The following is an 18,269-nucleotide window of genomic DNA, read 5'->3' as shown; positions in this document are numbered from 1 at the left end:
TTAACGTCTTTTAATTTTTGTTTAACATATCTTACCTTCTTTTTTACATATGTATTTTGCAGCCTCCATAACTCCAGGTTACACATTTGGATACTTAATGTTTTGCATGAACAATGTAATCATGTAAATTTCATGGAGGAAGTTGCAGCCATGTTTGGGATTAAATCCTTGAGTATTGATTTGTCACCTATCTTTTATTTATTTATTTTTTACCAAAGCGTTGTCAAGCAGCTCAGGGTTTTTGTTTATTTTTGGGACAGTGATGTGCTGAATGTGTCGGCTACGGTTAGACACAGAGCTGGTGGAGAAACCAGTAGCCTCATCGTGTAAACACATTTAGTCTGCGGCCGGGCACATACTGTACACTTCTAAAACTGATACATTAAGCTTTTCACCTATGATAAAATCTAAACACACAGGATAGACATAGTTGCACGCATGCCTCCTTGTACACACACACATGTTTCAAGTGCAAAATGCCCACCCATGCACACACACACACACCCACTTCTTTACAAGATCTGACCAAACCCACTCTGGCCTTTTGCGTGTGTGTTTATTGAGGGATCAGTGGTAGAGCTGGAATGCCCATTAAACTCTGTGTGTTTGCGTGTAGGCCTTTTCTGAAAGACTGGATGGAAGAATGTAGCCCTTAACATAAAAGCTTGTCTCGGTCAAGGTCTTCACTGAACATCCAAACGGATACAAGAAGTAGGAGGATTTGAAATCAATCACTGCCTAGTTCTCTCATTGTATAACGTGACACACATTCAATAAAAGCTGGAGCAGATTAATCAATAAATCAACCGGTTGATCGACAAAAAAAAAATAGAAAATGATTGATTTGAGATATGTTGTATTTGTGCCAGAGTGGGAACAGGACTCAGACGTGACAAGTATCAAAGTTTAAGGGGGATAAAATGATAAAAATAAAAATAATTATTTTGCAGTTTATCTACAAATCACTTCTCTATAGTAGTTTGTGACCAAGTACCTCTCAGAGAAACAAAGCGTGTAGTGTGTTGCAGCCTACTGATAAAAGAAAAAGACTCTAATCTGGATGTCTGTGGTTTCTGTGGGACAAGATGAAAGGACAGTCTACTCTTTTATCTGTAGTGCTGTACTTTAAAGTGTAACCATTTCTCTGATGGCACCTGGTGTCATATTTCATCTGCATCTGTGCTTTAGTAGCATGTTCAGGTGCTGCATCAGTGTTTAGATCGTCAAACCAGAGCTGTTTGTGTGTTTAGTTTTATACGCATTTATTATTTCTCCTGTCCTCTCTTTTCCTCTACATAACTAGTGTTTGTCCTAGCTTTCCTTTCCCGTTGATAACTTCCCGTGCAATTTCATTATAATCACACTCTCGCCATACTAGAGTTGTGCTAATAATAGAACAGTTTTTTTTGTTTTTGGGTAAATGCTTCCTCCCTTTCGATTCCAAAATGGATAATCTTTCTTTTGTGTTTTTTTGTTGTTGTACGCTTGTATGACACATTTTTCACATCTTCTTCCGTCCCGGTTTTATTCAGGATCGAAAGCTGTCCAAGTCTGAGCGTCAGCGCTTCAAAGAGGAGGCGGGCATGCTGAAGGGCCTGCAGCATCCTAACATCGTGCGCTTCTATGACTCCTGGGAGGGCCCGTGCAAAGGAAAGAAATGCATCGTGCTGGTCACTGAGCTCATGACATCTGGAACGCTGAAGACGTGAGTACATAGAGACCAGATACAGTTTCCTAGATGTTTATTAAGTGACCTTTAGGGGGGAGACGATTGTAAGAATCTATCCAAAAAGAGGAAGCGTCTTTTTCTGTAGCTTCTATCTCCAGCACTACTTCAGTTGTTCCACCTCATTTTGACACATGGATCAGGTGCGGCAACTAAACAAACACATAAAAGATGGCAGTTGATTCAAGAGAAAAGCTGTTAAAGCTTGAGTTATTGCAAAACAAACAGTCATTTTTCTATCTTCGTACTGTTAATGATTCATCATGCCCCTGTAAAAACATTTGCAGGGCATACACACACACACACACACACACACACACACACACACACACACACACACACACACACACACACATGGACGAAAGCACTCGCATAGAAACTCTTAACTGCCTCTCTTTTCCCATTCTGCTTCTGAAGAGCACCGTCTCCATCAATCATAATGACTCACCTCAGTTCTTTCTCCAGTTGATATGTAAAAACTCACACTGTCATCGTCATTGCTTTCAATACGAATAGGCAGTTTTCCTCTACTTTCAACGGTTCAAATGGCCTCTCCAATGTATTGTCGTAAGCAGCTCACATCCCAGCTGGATTTCAGTGATGAGTGCAGCTGTAAGTGGGTCGGCCAGTGTATCCGACTCGTTACATGTAAATTGTTTGTGTGACTGTGTTTGTTTGTGTGTGTGTGTGACTGTTTGTGTGTCATGTACAGTATGTATGTGACCGATTGACCGCCTGTCTAGCGGCATTTTCCAAAATAAGTTCTTCTTATCCGATTTCAGCATCAAATTAGTTGAAAAAAAAACAGGGGTACATTTTTTTCTCTTTCATCTGTCCATCGCCCCCCACAAATTCAACATCCCTTCCCCGAAATTCACAGTGGGGAAATGATGCATCATTCTGTGGCTGCCATTGTCCATGGCATGACCGCATACCAGTGTCTGTATAGATTTTAGATGTGTGTCCGTGAATGCGAACATGATTGTTGAGCCCCCCTCTCCAACGACACAATATAAAAAGGCCCAATGCGGTGCGTGTGGCGCGTGGCGCAGCAGTGCATCGTGGGACACGGGCCCACCTGCCAGCTGCTGCTTCTGCTGCAGATTCCTCTCATTCCGGACGGAGAGACAGACAGAGAGAGAGAGAGAGAGAGAGAGAGAGAGACCAAACCAGGCAGGTTAGGGAGGGAGGGGAGGGGTGGGGGTGGGGTAGGTGGACCAGACTGACAGCGTGACAAACGGCAAAGTAGACTGATTCTGATGAGGCTGATAGTAAGGCAGTCGGATAATGAGGCACAAATGATCAGATCAAGAGAAAAAAATACATTCCTAGAAAGGCCGTTTAAAGGAAGCTCTAGACGGAGTGTCTGTCAAACCAATACACCACCTGTGACCACAGAGTGAGAGTATTTATCAAACTGCACAGCACTACCAAGGACAGTAGCGCCCTCCACTGGACTGAAAGAGACTACCCCTTCCTGAGCTTTTTTCACAACCCAAAGTAAGTTGGGAAAAAAAAGAAGGAAGGCAGGGAATATAAATGAGTAAAAGGTTTATATTAAGATACTCATTAGGATGCAAAATGTTAACATTAAGCATGGTACGCATGCACTGGACCACTAGTATGAAAATTACACTGTCTTCATATGACTTGCTTTATTGAAAATATTATTATTGAGATTACTGCCATGGATTACTGCCCGCCTGTCAATCTGTCTTGCTCCTCGGTCGGTCGAGGGTGTGTGTGTGTGTGTTCTTGCTTGTCCTCAGTTACTGGCACTTTTTCTTAATATAAATAGAATTATTTATTTTCTGTCAGTGACTAATCAAACAATAGACTTTTTTTCTAATCTACGTTACATGTTTAGAAAATAAATTGGTCTCACATGCATGTTCTTATGTATTTCTGAAGTGCATGTACATATATGAACAGGATCAAGGCTGCACCGGGATTTGGCTGTGATCCAGACGGAGACTCAGAAAGGAGAGGGGACTGTTGTTCACTGAAGTGGTGGAAAAAAAGAGAGGGAGAGATGATGAGAGGGAGGCCTGATAGCAAAGGAGGGATGGTGTGGATGGAAATACTGACCAGCCTGGGTTCAGAGTATTGGAGGCCCCTTATCTGTGTGTGTGTGCGAGTGTTCACATACTGTACATTCTGTATATATTTGTCAAGAGAACAAAGATGTATCTATGTACGTATGTAGGTTCTGTGTGTTTTGTCTTGTCTGAGAAAATGCTTTGTGCGCTGTCACTCTGACATGGCATGCCACAGGCTTTAACTTCTCTGTCAACACTGTTCTGACTTCAGAAACGGAGCGAAAGAAAGCAAAGGAGACAGGCGAAGGGGGAGGAAGGGAGGGTAGGTATAGGGAAGGAAGGTACAGATAGAGAGAGGGGGGGCTGTTTCTCAAGACGTAACTTGGAAGTAGAATGCGGGTGGATGTGAGGAAGAGCTTTTATAAGTGAGAGGACTCATCACCAAGTTAGGTTTGATGTTCCACTGTATACTTTCAAGAAACAAACAAAAGAATATGGTCAAACAAGGTATGCTATAGCAGTATCCTAACAGATAGTCCAGTCAGTTTCTCACTTGCTGCTCTTCTTTGGCTTGTGTGGTAATAAATGAAATCTCTTCATGTTTTGTGTTTGCTTGTTTTTTGGTCTTTAGCCAGACAAAACAAGCAAATTGGAATCCTTGAACTTTGCCTTTAGGAAATTACAATGGCTCTTTTTTAGTTGGTTTCTGGCAATTTGTAGAGCAAACAAAGAGTTTGATTAAAATGATCCTTGGTTGCTAGTGTGATGATCATAGTACTATACACTTTCAATGGGATTTTGGTTTCAAGCACCACTTGCTATGGAAAGAACTTCTGTGATTTTGAGTCGTCGTTCACAGGTTACTCAAGTAAAGTACAGTACTTTATTATATCATCACCAGGTTGGCTGTCTGGACTGGGTTCCTCGCAGGTAGACAGGAAAGACAACAGCATTCTTTGCAGGGTCACCGTGCTGTTTAGTCAGCTGCCAGTTATTAATTAGGACAACGGAGGATTAATTTTGAGCTAAATTTAAACCCTGGACATTGAATTACATTGCAATAAATAGATCAAGGACGACATCATTTTGAGTGGCATTTTGAGTGCTTTAACAAATGACAAAAAACCTTTTCAAACTAAAGGTATTGTTTGTGCTGCGATGCAATACAGTGAAATGTGCACATTCCAGGCAGAAGGAGATGATGAGTCGTGGAACAGTTGATCTACTCTTTAATCCTCCTCATGACCTGGGTGGTTAGGCAGCCTTTTAAATGGTGTCCACCGAGTATGCTATAATGCTCTTATCAGACTGGGTAGTTAAAGACACCACACTAAACAGTCTCTCATGATGTGCATTAGCGTGGTAAAAATAGTTTCATTAAAAGTTGCTAAAAATGGGACTGTCTTTAACTGTGCAGATCCTAATCTGTCAGTGACTGCCTGTCTTTTATTTGTGTGTGCAGTGTGCACATCCATGCGTATGTGAGTATTTGATGAGGTCTCTCTTTAAGCTGCAGATATCTGACAGTGATCCACTTTGGTTGTGTAAGCTTTCATCTTTAATTGAAGCACTATTCAGGTTTCCCTAGCTTGTATCTGGCAATCATCCATCCACCTCTCATTGCCTTGCTTTGAGATAACTAATTCCCCCCATGGATAGTTTACATTGTCCTGCAATAATATTACTGTGGATTACAATTCTAAACAGTTCAAAGTGTCAACTGGGTGACCCTCAACCTCAACAATACACTAGTGCTACATATGAGATGCATAGTAGGGCAGCTTAGTTTTTGTGTGCCTTTTTTTTTAAAGCCGGCGCTCTTTCACGGGTTGACTTTCAAAGAAGAAACGCTTATATCAGACAAAGGCCACTTGAACAGGATACATGGCTATTGAAAAGGCTGTTTAAGGTGTGGAACATGTTGCTCTCTCTATGCTCCTGTACACTTAACCTGGCTTTAGTCGAACGGTATGTTCTCATATGATGTTTTTTGTTTTGTCCCCACAGCTACCTGAAGCGTTTCAAGGTGATGAAAATCAAGGTGCTGCGTTCGTGGTGCCGACAGATCCTCAAAGGCCTCCACTTCCTGCACACCAGAACCCCTCCCATCATCCACAGGGACCTGAAGTGTGACAACATCTTTATCACGGGCCCCACAGGCTCAGTGAAGATAGGAGACCTGGGTTTAGCCACGCTCAAGAGGGCCTCCTTCGCCAAGAGTGTCATAGGTAAAGGGAAAAAAAGTAACATGTTGAAAAGAAGCCCCGTTGGCGACACACATTCATTATCTCTCGCATACCCACATACCTGTCTGCTGTCAAACATAAAATTGTACATCAGATTAAAATGTGAAGGGGGTGGGGGGTAGTGAAACAACTGACATGATTTATACAAGTTTGACAATACACCAACAGCTTTATATACACACGTCAACGCTCGCTGTCTTGTATAAGCAAAGACAATGAGCACTGTCACATTCTGTACTGCACACGCCATTGGATTCGTTTGACTTATTCTACAATGTCTGGTCGTAAAAGCACAGCGCAGGAGTGAAATGCACTGCACTGTTTGTTACTAAGCTATGATGAAGCTGTCCCGGGATTTGATGGCTACGCTCACTCACTCACTCACTCACTCACTCACTCACTCACTCACTCACTCACTCACTCACTCACTCACTCACTCACTCACTCACTCACTCACTCACTCACTCACTCACTCACTCACTCAAACAGCCTCATACACCCAGCATGCAATGCACACTTATAAACCCAAGTTGAGTTAAAAGTGTCTCATGTGCTCCTTACAATAACTTGGCTGCCGCTCAGTAGTTTTATTGTTACCGCAGTTATTCTGGTCTTCACGCATATTTTCACAAACACACACACATACACACACGCGCGCGCACATGCACGCATGAATACACATATTCTCATGCCCTTGAGGCGAGAATGGTATGCTTTGTAAAAATCACAGCTGCTTTATAGTAATTAGGCAGACCTCAAGTATTTCGATACTTGCAGAAGCTGGCACGCACGCGCACACACAGCCAGACTATATTGCGGTACCAGTAAATGTAATTTAAAACATCCAGCTGTGTTTGGGGATTTATTTTTCAGATTTAGGTCCTCCTCTCGCCCAAACCATTTTCCTGCTTCCTAAATGACTGAGAAAGTAACACTGCCTTGAAGAATACAAATGGATTCCCGAGAAGCCTAAATTCCCTGCACAAGCTCATATCTTTCTCTCTCTTTTCTTAAGGGACCCCGGAGTTTATGGCTCCGGAGATGTACGAGGAGAAGTATGATGAATTGGTGGACGTCTATGCCTTTGGGATGTGTATGTTGGAGATGGCCACCTCAGAGTATCCCTACTCTGAATGTCAAAACGCAGCCCAGATCTACAGGAGGGTTACCAGTGTAAGTCTGCCTTTTCCTGTACAGTGTGTGGTGGCAGCTGTGGTAGGGAAGAGTGGAGCAAATTCAGCTGTGAACGGTGGTGACAGACATGAAGTTGTGACATTCCTTTGTTGAAGCTAACCGCCTTGTTTGTCTATTTTGTCTCTAATCTCCATCCGGCTCTCTCTCTCTCTCTCTCTCTCTCTCTGCCACTCCCCTCATGCTTGTTTACTGACTGTATTAATAAGTATGGCATGAGCTGCAGGAGATCCAGTCATATGACTGTGTTTTTGCCCTGATTAGTCCGTCTCGCTTATTCTCCCTCCCTCCCCTTCCCACCCCTCTCTCTTTCTCTTTCTCTCTCTCTCTTTCTCTCCATCGCAAAAGCTAAAAAACAAAAGAAACAGTAGCACTATGAGAAGACATTTTCTTTGCCTGCGTTTCTTATCCACCACTAGAAAGCAATAAAAAACAAGACATGTCATTATCACGACAAATTTTACCTTATTAAATTGGGAGGTCACACTGATACTGTACACCAAGCATATCAGTGAAAAGTGCAGAGAAATAATACACATTTGTTGAAATATAAAAAAATAAATATTTATATTAAATCCAATTTCTTCAGTATGACAAAGTTTTCTAATTTTCTTGAAATGAGGGAAAAAAAAAAAAAATTCCATCGACTCACTTGATAATGTCTGTTTAGTTTCATCATTCTTGGCGTTTTTTATGTTCTAAAGGGTTGCCCTGAATCAATGTGAATCTTCATTCAAAAACACTTGCATCGGGGGCGCCCTTAGCTCAGTTAGTAGGGCGTCCCCCCCATGGGCCTCGGCCAGCAGCGGACCCGGTTTCGATTCCAGCCCGCGGTCGTTCTGCATGTCACTCCCCTCTCTGCCCCATTTCAACTCTGTCTCTACACTATCAATAAAGCATAAAAATACCAAAAAACTATCTTAAAAAAAACAAAAAAAAAAAAACACTTGCATCAACCACTTGGACTGAAATTCCCCTTAATTCCCAACATTGGCAAGAGAAGCATAGACCAAAACACAGACAGAGAGGACAACAGATGCAATCAGGGGCTCCTTTTAAGTTGAGTGCTACTGAGATCATAACCCCAACACACACACACACACACACACACACACACACACGCACGTACGCACACACACACACACACACACACACACACACATAGAGGAGTGCTGTCTGCCTCTTTCCAAAGGGCTGAGTTCAGCTTTGTGGAGGCTGACAGTGACGGTTAATGAGCCAGAGGAATTTACTAGAAATCTCTATTTCTCCTCTAGTTGTTCTCTCCATCTGTCCTCCTCTCGTCCTTCCATTATCGCTGTATTCTCTCTGCAAAGATTTATCTTATCACATTTTTTTCTCTTTAAAGCAGCTTTATTGGAATCATAACATCATTTTGATGCCGCAAACTCCGCACAAAATATATGTGGGCACTAATGGAATTGTTTGATTCTAGTATTTGCAAAAACATTTATTTCAAACTAAGGGACGATCGCCACCATCATCCCTAAAGATTAGGCGGGTAATACCACTGAAATGCAGCAGTGTTTATAGCTTATGGAGGAGTGCAACGTCCCCCATCAGCTCAAACAAGTACTTCTGTTACATGGTGGTGAAGTCTGACATTAACATTTGATGGTAACTTTAGACGCACACTGGCAGCAGTGGACATTTTTCCTTTTTAATGAGCATACCACAAATTAAACTTTTCCATTTCACTGACAGTATTTTAGGTAACAATAGTCTGACAAAGCCTGCGAGAGCAATTAAGATTGGTTTTGACAAATGTTTTCTTTTTCAGAATATCCTCTTAAATTATTTAAGACTTGTGGTTACTCTTACTTGCTTTAATGCACAATCACTTTCCATTTAAATGTTCAATTCAGCAATGGAATCGACCAAATCCTTTCAGCGGCCATCCATTCTATCCGACCGGCAAATTCAAGTTGAATGGATTTGCATTAAGATTGCCTCCCCGCCCCTGTCACTGTCTGTCAGTCTTGTGTCTGCTTTTGTCTTTGAATATCTCAATTTATTTGAAGAAGTTTTAATGTACAGTATCAACCCAGACATTATATTTAAAAATACATATGTCTGTCAGGCACTTTCTGAGTAGTGACTTAATGTAAAACTCAATCTAAAAGCATGAGGCCATTATGCTTTTCAAATCACGTAATTAAATCGGGAATAAATGTAAATTAAATTCAGTTGTCGCACGCACACACACACACACACACACACACACACACACACACACACACACACACACACACACACACACACACACACACACACACACACACACACACACACACACACACACACACACACACGCACACACACACACAAACAACCTTGTGACAGCCCCAGGGTGCCCTAGTCACCTGCTTCCGTTCTTTTCACTGCCTAATCCATCCGTGCAGCTTTTCCACCCTCCATCTCTCTCCGTCTTTCTCTCCTCACAAAGTTAGAAACCTCAGTTAACCCCTGATGGGGTTTACTTTAGCAAAAAAATCATTAATGTGAATTTAAATACACATTTCCGGAACACATTTTTTTTTTTTGTAGATTTGTTGTAGGGATACTTTATACTTGATGGCTCATCCTATAACACCATGCCATTCAATATTGTTAACATCCCTAACATGTTCCTTCTACCACTGGAACATTCCGAACATCCAATCAGACTCGTTTAACCAAAATCTTTCTCTCTCTCTCTCCCCTTTTAGTTTATTTGTCAGGGACCATGTACAAAGTAACATTAATCTCACAGAGAAAAGATATATTGTACCAGATTATAGCAGTTTGCTCATTTCCATCTGCAGTCCCTGTGCAGGTCAACACAGAATACCTTCATCCTACGTACATCAATCGGACTTAATACAATTATTTCCCCCATCAGTCCTAACTTAGTTTGACCCTGGAATTCCTGTGTGTGTGTGTGTGTGTGTGTGTGTGCATGCGAGGGTTGTTATGTAATGGTGAGCTGGTGGGCAGCATGAGAGCCAAACTAGCCAAGAGTGGAAAAGAAAGACAGGAGGAAGGGAAGTCAGGGCTGAAGGAGGTGGTCATTTGCTGGAGATAAACATTTGATAAATCTGTCTGTCAGTTAGCTATAACTATTCCCAAGACATCTGGTGGTCAAACAGGCATCTAGTATACTTGTCTCAGTACTTAATAGGTAAGATACTTAACCGTTATTTGCCTAGCCTTAAACCTTTACTCTCTTATGTCCTTTCTGCTTTTTATAAACTTTGTATTGCTTCCAACTGAGTGATTTTGTGCATATGTACTTGATTTCATTATTTCTGATTTTAGAAAACGAATATCTTTTGCATTTTGTTGTTGATGATTGTAAAGTAATATTGTTGATTCATTCACCAGACTTTTATAAGTTTGTTTAATAACTGCATTTTAAAGGCGAGCTCTACACAGCCAGGAGAATTGACATTGAATAGACCTCAAGATTTGAGCAGAAAGTTTGTTCTCATACTGCCACACTGTCTCATTATGCTGTATGACATAATGTTTTTTTATTATTCAGGTTTTAGCTTCAGCTCCCTTGTTATTTTCCTCTGCCTCAGTCTCTGTTTTGTTCCCTCCAGTAACACTGTTGAACTAAACAGGCCTTCTGGCAAACTGTGTTGCTCAACTACTGTTCAGTGTCCAGCTTCTGAATCATGCACCTAAAAAGTTGATAGGCCTCCAGAGGTTCCTTGTTCTTAGTTACTTGTTAGTGCCTTGTTTTTCTTCTCTAGCATTATCGGGCACTATAACCCTGCATTGCATTGTGCTTTGTCATTCTATTCCTCAGAGGATGTATGGGTTCATATGTAGGTCAAAAGTTTAACCTTCATGAAACTTTATCACGGCTCTATTAGAATTTTTTGTTTTAGTTCTCTATAATTTAATTGGCATTTGTTCAATCATAAAGTTTATTATGGGAATTTAGCGTTTTTCAATTTTCCAATTAGTTTCATATTTCAGACTATTATTATAATGAGCATTGTTGTTTTATCTGTGCTGTTGTGCTGCTTGTTTATCCGTTTATTCTAAATAATTAAAAATTTGCATTTCATTTAGTGGCAAAACAAACACATCAAGTAAACATAGATTCTCTAGAACAAAATACGGTAATAGTGGTTTGGTATTAAGACATTCGGGGAGTGTGTGTGTGTGTGTGTGTGTGTGTGTGTGTGTGTGTGTGTGTGTGTGTGTGTGTGCGCGCATGGGTGCGTGCTCACTCTCATTTTAAAAGGTCCCTTGTCCTCACTGCTCTTCTTTGTGTTTGTGTACAGGGGGTGAAGCCTGGCAGTTTTGACAAGGTAGCCATTCCAGAGGTGAAGGAAATTATAGATGGCTGCATCAGAACAAACAAGGATGAGAGGTGAGACACACACAAACAAATCCGGAGTTATTTATATGTAGCGATATCTTTGGTTGCTGGTTATAGGGACTCTGGAACCCAATACCATTCCTTCCTTCACCAGTATTGTTTGATGGCAAAACTTTTTACACAAAGACACATCTTCTCTGTGACCTCACCTAATCCTGTTCTGATTCACAGCTTCTTGGTCAGAAATAAGAACTCCTCTGTTCTCTCTCTCTCTCTCTCTCTCTGTCTCTCTGCCCATGCTGTAGTTGCGCCAAAACCTTCACCATACCCTCTTGTCCACTGCTTTAGAAACTTGGCTAAAGCCAGACTTTCTCCCTCTCTTGCACTCATTCTTTTTCTCCACATCTTCCCTTTCCTTATTGTGCCAATTTCCTTGGTCTCCTGGTAAAGAATAATCATCTGATTCCTTTATGGGCATTCAGGAACACTTGATAATTGGAAAATACAGTTTTATTTGTAGGATTACTAATGTTCTTTTACACAAAGTCCCAGCCAACTAACTTAATAACACACTGTGAAATGTATGAGGGAAGCTGTCCTTTGAAAAAATGTTGTCAACATGTTGTGATTCCTAAAACATAAAGCAATCAATCAATCAATCAATCATCAATCAACCTTTATTTACTGTAGATCATAGATGTAGAATTGAGGGCAAGCAAGCCCCCATTTTCAATGTAACCGAGATTACACAAAATAAATACACAATAACATGATATTAAATGTAATACAACGCCCTTCCTCTTAGTCTTTCGTGTTCAGGTCAACTTACATGGCATTGCTGGTCTTGTACAAACTCAAAGAAGTAAATCGTCTCTTAACATATTTTTTCTTTGACCCCTTGTTCCTCTAGGTATGCTATAAAGATCCTGTTGAACCATGCGTTCTTCCAGGAGGACACAGGGGTCAGGGTTGAACTGGCAGAAGAGGATGACGGGGAAATGATCTTCATCAAACTCTGGCTCAGGATAGAAGACGTCAAGAAGCTCAAAGGCAAGAAATTAGTTCTTTTTTTCAGTCATGTCACAACTCACTGTACAATACCCAAGGACACACACTTTTAACCAGATCAACAGCACTTTATTCATTGACATTATATTTACATCATGGATTTGACTATAGAAAGCCAGCTGCCTCACCTGCCATGTGTCACTTTCTCCACAGGAAAATACAAAGACAACGAAGCCATCGAGTTCTCCTTTGACCTGAACAAGGACGCCCCTGAAGATGTGGCCCAGGAAATGGTACGTACAACGCAATGGAGGAACTGAACACAAGGAATGGACAGATGGTGGGACAAGTTAATGGGAGTTATGGATAATAAAATAAAATAGACAGGCCTGTTTGTAAAAAAAAAGTATCATTTCATTTGACTTTGACCTACCATCACCCTAGGTTGAGTCTGGCTACGTTGCCGAGGGCGACCATAAGACCATGGCCAAGGCTATCAAGGACCGCGTGTCGCTGATCTGTAGGAAGCGAGAGCAGAGGAAGCATGTGAGAGAGGAACAAGAGAAGAGAAGACTGGAGAATGAACAGCAGCAGCAAATACAACAGCAATTACAACAACAGCAGCAGCAGCAGCAACAACAACAACAGCTACAACAAGATACACTGAAACAGTCACACACACAGGTTTGTTGGCGTCGACCGTTTTTTTTAGTTGATAAGGAAAATGTGAATTTTTCCTTATTAGTTTGACCTCATCTTGTTTGTGTATACCTGCAGGCAGAGGAGACGGAAGTGGAGCAACAGCAGCATCACTATCAGCAGGCCGGCATCTTACACACATGTAAGAGAAACTGTAAAATAGTAGATGCATACTGTCGACATTGAAGCGCAAAGCATGATCACAGCCTGCACAGCTAGTATTTTTGTCTTTATTTGTTTTTCTCAAATAATTTTTTATTTATTTTTTCACCATGAAGGAACTCATTATGCAAATTATAAATAGATCTTAAATGATTTCCATTGGATTCTATGCACATATTAAAGGTGCTACGAGGAACTTTTAAATATTTATTAACAGGCTGATTTTTACTCTGATGATCATACATTACATGTAAAAGCAAATGACACCATCAGTGCAAAGAATGCTATTTTTAGTTTATTATTAATTGTCATGGGTGGCATTGTAAAAAACTGAAATGCACCTTTAATCAACTGTAATGTATGATTTTAAGTTTACACAAGAGGCACAATGGTTGCAGCTTTGTTCCAGCACATCCATCTCTGTTCTATAAAAGCATGTGACACATCACTGCATACATCTAAAGAAACATTTGCAGGGCTAACACCCATCATCATCATCATCATCTGGAGCTGAGCGGGTGATTCCAGGATCGTATTGTCAATGTTTTCCTGTAAAACAGGGGCAGCCATTGTTGTCGTTAACTCCTGTCCTTTTGTCAACTAGAAAACACACTGGAACTGACTATTAATTCTTCCTTCCTGTCATTGTGTGCCACTGAAGTCGTTCAGAAGTGGCCGTGCCCTTTTGTAAACAACTCGTGCTTCCCTATGTTGCCTCCCCATTTATTTTCAGCTTTTAAATAGCTGAAGAAGTAACTTAAAAAATGTCATGCAAAAACAACGCCCATGTAAATAATAAGTTGAATGGAAGTTTCTGATCAAGTCATTATGTTAAGGTGGAATTTATGATATAGACTGCAGATGTAGTAGCATAAGTAGAGATATCTCAAAACATCTCTCTGTCTCGGTTTCTCTCTCAGCTGAAGGAGGTTTGGACAGCGGCCAGGGTTCCTCGGTTTTCTCCTCCGACTCGCCCCACCTGGGTCAGCTGGCCATGTCTTACAGCTGCCCCCCCTCTTCCCAGCCCCAAACCCCATACCCTTCCAACCCCTCTGCTACCCCACAGCAGCAGCAGCAGCAGCATCCAGGTTACGCCCAGCCACCGCAGCAAATGGTGAGTGCATACGTCATCAGAAATTGGAGACATAATAATGCATGCGTAGGAGTCGTTTGAGGAGTTGGTTTGGAGTGAGCGACTGCGCTGTGTTTTGGAGTGGCGAATTAAGTTTGCGGTGATTGTTTGTCGGCCGGGAATTTGCATTGGAATTGAAGTTAGGTAGAATGAAAGAAAGCAACACATTTGCCAAACGCGGCACAATAAGTTAGTCGGAAGATATTTTGTAAAAAAATTAAGTATGTAAATCATTTTTTAACACAATCTGATATGGATTCTTTTTGTCAGTCAGCTAAGTAGTCTAGCCTAGTCTCAGTCGGTTAGAAGTCCAGATTGCCAACCTCTTATCATTTATGTTCTGTTATACTTCATCTGAAAAGTCAATAAGTCACTCACTCTCTTTCTGTCAGTGCTGACATTTTATCAGCCAGTCTCCTCTTTCTTGCTCCTTCCATTCATCCTCCTCGTTCTGAAAGAATGCTCCCTCATCTATGCATCTAGTTGTTTATTTAGTTTCTCTTCCTTTTGTTACAGTCTCTATGCCGTATGTATTTTACTTTGCTCATGCAGACGCATCATTTCCAGGAAGGGTTGCAGAACTAGTGGGGAAGAATATGCACATGAAGATATGTTATATTTACTATTGATAGAATATTGAACCTTTGCTAATCTTTTATCCTGTTTATTATTTGGATAAGGTGCCAGAGCAGTGATATGTGTCTGTGGTATGCTAATTGAAATATAGTTTTAAAACTATTTCTGAATGTTTATAATGTTGCTCTTAGAAAACTTTTTTGTCCATAAGTGAAGATGGAGAATTAAAATATGCAAGATCAGGTTTTTTTTAATAATGCATATGTGAGAGATACACTTAAAGGTGATATTTTGTTATGTTTGTTTACCACATGTTTGTCTAGGGGGAATTAAGAACAAATTAATGTTTTATTCTTTTAGAAAATTGTGTTAAGTATGTTACTTTTGTGTCTTATGACCCTGGATTTTTATTTGGCTTCCTTCACTCAATCAGGAAGTATTTGAGGAGCATACTTGCTATTTTGACAATTATTTCAATATGAGTGGATCTTTTAGCAGCCTTACAGCATTAAATGAGCCATGCATGCTCTTTGTTTGACGGCACCTTTAAAGTATTAACTATTGGAAGGGCGAGCATGTTTTGTTTAATTTTCCATACTCGTCTTTTCCATCTGGTGCTCATGCAATTGTAGTCTGATCAATTGTATAATGGAATAATGGTTTGGGGCTATTCCTGAATCTGTCTTTGAGGTATCATAACATTTCTCTAAAAGGCGTATCTCCTCTACAATTCATGGAGCCAGCTAACTCTGTCTAGACTTACTGACAGACTGATAAATTGTTTTACAAAGCTGCTTTGATTATCTTGATTTAATCCGTACAGCAATCATTATCTCTTCTAAAGTATTATTATTATTATTAGGTTTATTTGTTTTTTATTTTGTTTTAAATGGACTTTACTTTTCAGTTTCTTTGGTGGTCGTTCTGTTTTGTCTGTTTTTCATTTGTCTCACGATCATTTGTTCAAGTAGTACGTTTATTTCTTATGTTCTAATTTTTCTTTTTGTAATACAGTGACCTACACTAATGAGTATCACTTTTTATTTGGTAACTTTTTTCATTGAATGATTGATTTTGTGGATTCTTCACTTTATCCTCTTGAGCTCTTATACGTGTTTCCTGTGGTTTCGTTTTTAAAATTTTACCAATCTTTATCTGTGTTTATGTAAAAAAAAAAATCTGCCTTTTAATTTCTGTGTGTGTGTGTTTTTGTTTTTTTCATGTTGGTCCCACCCTCTTCCATCACCCCTCCCTGGCCACACACACAGCCTGCGTTGCGCCGTCGTCGAAGTCGTAGCATGTCTGTTTGCGTCCCCCCCTCGTCCTACTCCTTCTCCCATCACACTCCTTCGCCCCTGGCTGCTCGTCCAAAGCCGCCCTCCACCCCTCCTCCAGACCTGTCCTCTTCCCACGCCTCCACCACCACCACCTCCCCCTGCATGCCTCTCCCAGCCCAGAGGGACACGTTCGCCGGGCGCCTCTCCAAGGCCCTGGAGACGGTCCTACCCCTCCACTCTGCCTCCTCTGTGCCCAAGGCCAGGCAGCGGAGGGCCAGCCTGCCTGCCCTCTTCTCCACCCCTGTAAGGTTCACAATCTCAAAGCCAAGAGGCCCACAGTGCTGGGGGGTGAACCAGAGAGGAAAGAGGGAGAGAGTGGAAGAGGAGGGATGTGGGCCACACTGGTGTCTGAAAGTAGACAAAACTTTTTTTTTTGTATTAAATAAATGAGTGAAGAGTTTATGTTTGTGTTAACCCAAGTGGCCCATCCCACACGGGATTCCAAGACACCGATTTAATACAATAGAAAAATTGCAGGACAAACATCCGGCACTAGATAAACAAATTTAATATATAGTCGCATCTTTCTCTTAGACCACATATTTGTAAAATAGTGCCCTGTTTCATTTATTTTATATAAAAACATGTGACAAAGTCGGTGTTCTAAATCCAGTCATTTGGGCTGTACGGCTAGATGACAGTGAATCAAAAGATTTGTTAATGAAACATTCTGTGTTTCTCATTCCGAAGCAAGAAGCAACAATTTGTTTTTGTACAACTATCTAGAGCCAACAAATGCGAGAACAAGAACTGCGCAAACAACCACATGGAACTAGAAATTTGATTAATTTGCAAATGAATAATTAGTGTGTGATGTGATGCACACTTGTTTACAGTATCTGACCTCCTCAGTTATAAATTGGCATAAGGCATAATTGTGTGGCATGAAATCTAATAGTACAATATTAAGTCATTGGAAACATGCTGTATCTATATAATTAATATAAGGGGCCTTTTATGTGGCCCAGATTTATTGAGAGAAAGTAGATTAGTGTGACCTCAGACTTAGTTTGCTTTCAGACTTTAGCTTGCTTTCAGACACCACTGGGAGTCCTTCATTTTACCCATCCACCTCTATGTAGGTCTCTCTCTCTCTTTCTCCCTCTGTTAGATCAACATGTGTTCTTATTAAAAACAGATTGACCCGCTTGAGCTATAACTTTGCGCTACGATGCAGATGTCGTAATATCCTGAGCATCTGCCATTAGGAAAACAGAAAATGACTGAAGTGGGTAGTTGCAGAAGCTACTTTGGCCTTCAAATTTAAGATGTTTTTGGGACATGGTATGCTTTTATTAGACAGACAACCATAGAGAGATGACATAAATTGAGGTCAGGGAGAGATGGCGATCAAGGTCGTTGCCCATGGTTGAAGCTTTGACCCCATAGGTCAAGTCCCAAAGGACCCAAACAGGGTTCCCTTTTCTCAGCGTTTTTACATTACAGCTGAAAACAACAACAACCAAACTCATCGAGATAGTTAAAAAATACATTTAAAAAAACATTACATCATGAATCAGTCATCTCCCCCCTAAACAGTTTTATTAGCTTGTAAAAAACATAATTTGCACATTATCTGTATACAAGGTCAAAGTGACCGAAACCCACAACTTTGAATTGATTGCGTACATTTTAATCTACCTCACACGTTGCATGTTACAAATACTCTATTAAAATATTATAATTGCTCAGGGAAGAAGCTCTTTGATTAGAAAGAAGAGCATAGTTTTCCTGTGTGCAGATGCATTTGGGATATTATTGAGCTTAGCCTCCAGCACTTGGCATTTCCTCTCTTTGTATTTACTGCCCAGCTCCGTTTC

At 40.8% G+C, this 18,269-nt stretch overlaps 1 protein-coding gene across 1 annotated transcript in view; it reads left to right on the top strand.

Moving 5' to 3' along the window:
- The window catches only part of wnk1b (WNK lysine deficient protein kinase 1b), an 88,070-nt gene that overhangs the window by 39,788 nt on the left and 30,013 nt on the right, over nucleotides 1-18,269 (top strand). Inside the window, exons 3-12 of the mRNA XM_080051164.1 lie at nucleotides 1,533-1,705; nucleotides 5,773-5,993; nucleotides 7,027-7,184; nucleotides 11,498-11,586; nucleotides 12,446-12,585; nucleotides 12,757-12,836; nucleotides 12,988-13,237; nucleotides 13,325-13,384; nucleotides 14,325-14,518; nucleotides 16,381-16,692. Coding sequence (XP_079907290.1) covers nucleotides 1,533-1,705; nucleotides 5,773-5,993; nucleotides 7,027-7,184; nucleotides 11,498-11,586; nucleotides 12,446-12,585; nucleotides 12,757-12,836; nucleotides 12,988-13,237; nucleotides 13,325-13,384; nucleotides 14,325-14,518; nucleotides 16,381-16,692 — 1,677 coding nt within the window. The remainder of the gene's footprint in view (nucleotides 1-1,532; nucleotides 1,706-5,772; nucleotides 5,994-7,026; nucleotides 7,185-11,497; nucleotides 11,587-12,445; nucleotides 12,586-12,756; nucleotides 12,837-12,987; nucleotides 13,238-13,324; nucleotides 13,385-14,324; nucleotides 14,519-16,380; nucleotides 16,693-18,269) is intronic.

This window comes from Ammodytes marinus (genome assembly GCF_949987685.1).
Source record: "Ammodytes marinus genome assembly, chromosome: 22".
Lineage (NCBI taxonomy): Eukaryota > Metazoa > Chordata > Actinopteri > Uranoscopiformes > Ammodytidae > Ammodytes > Ammodytes marinus.
Note: the sequence above shows the minus strand (reverse complement) of the source record. Positions and strands in the feature narration are given on the sequence as shown.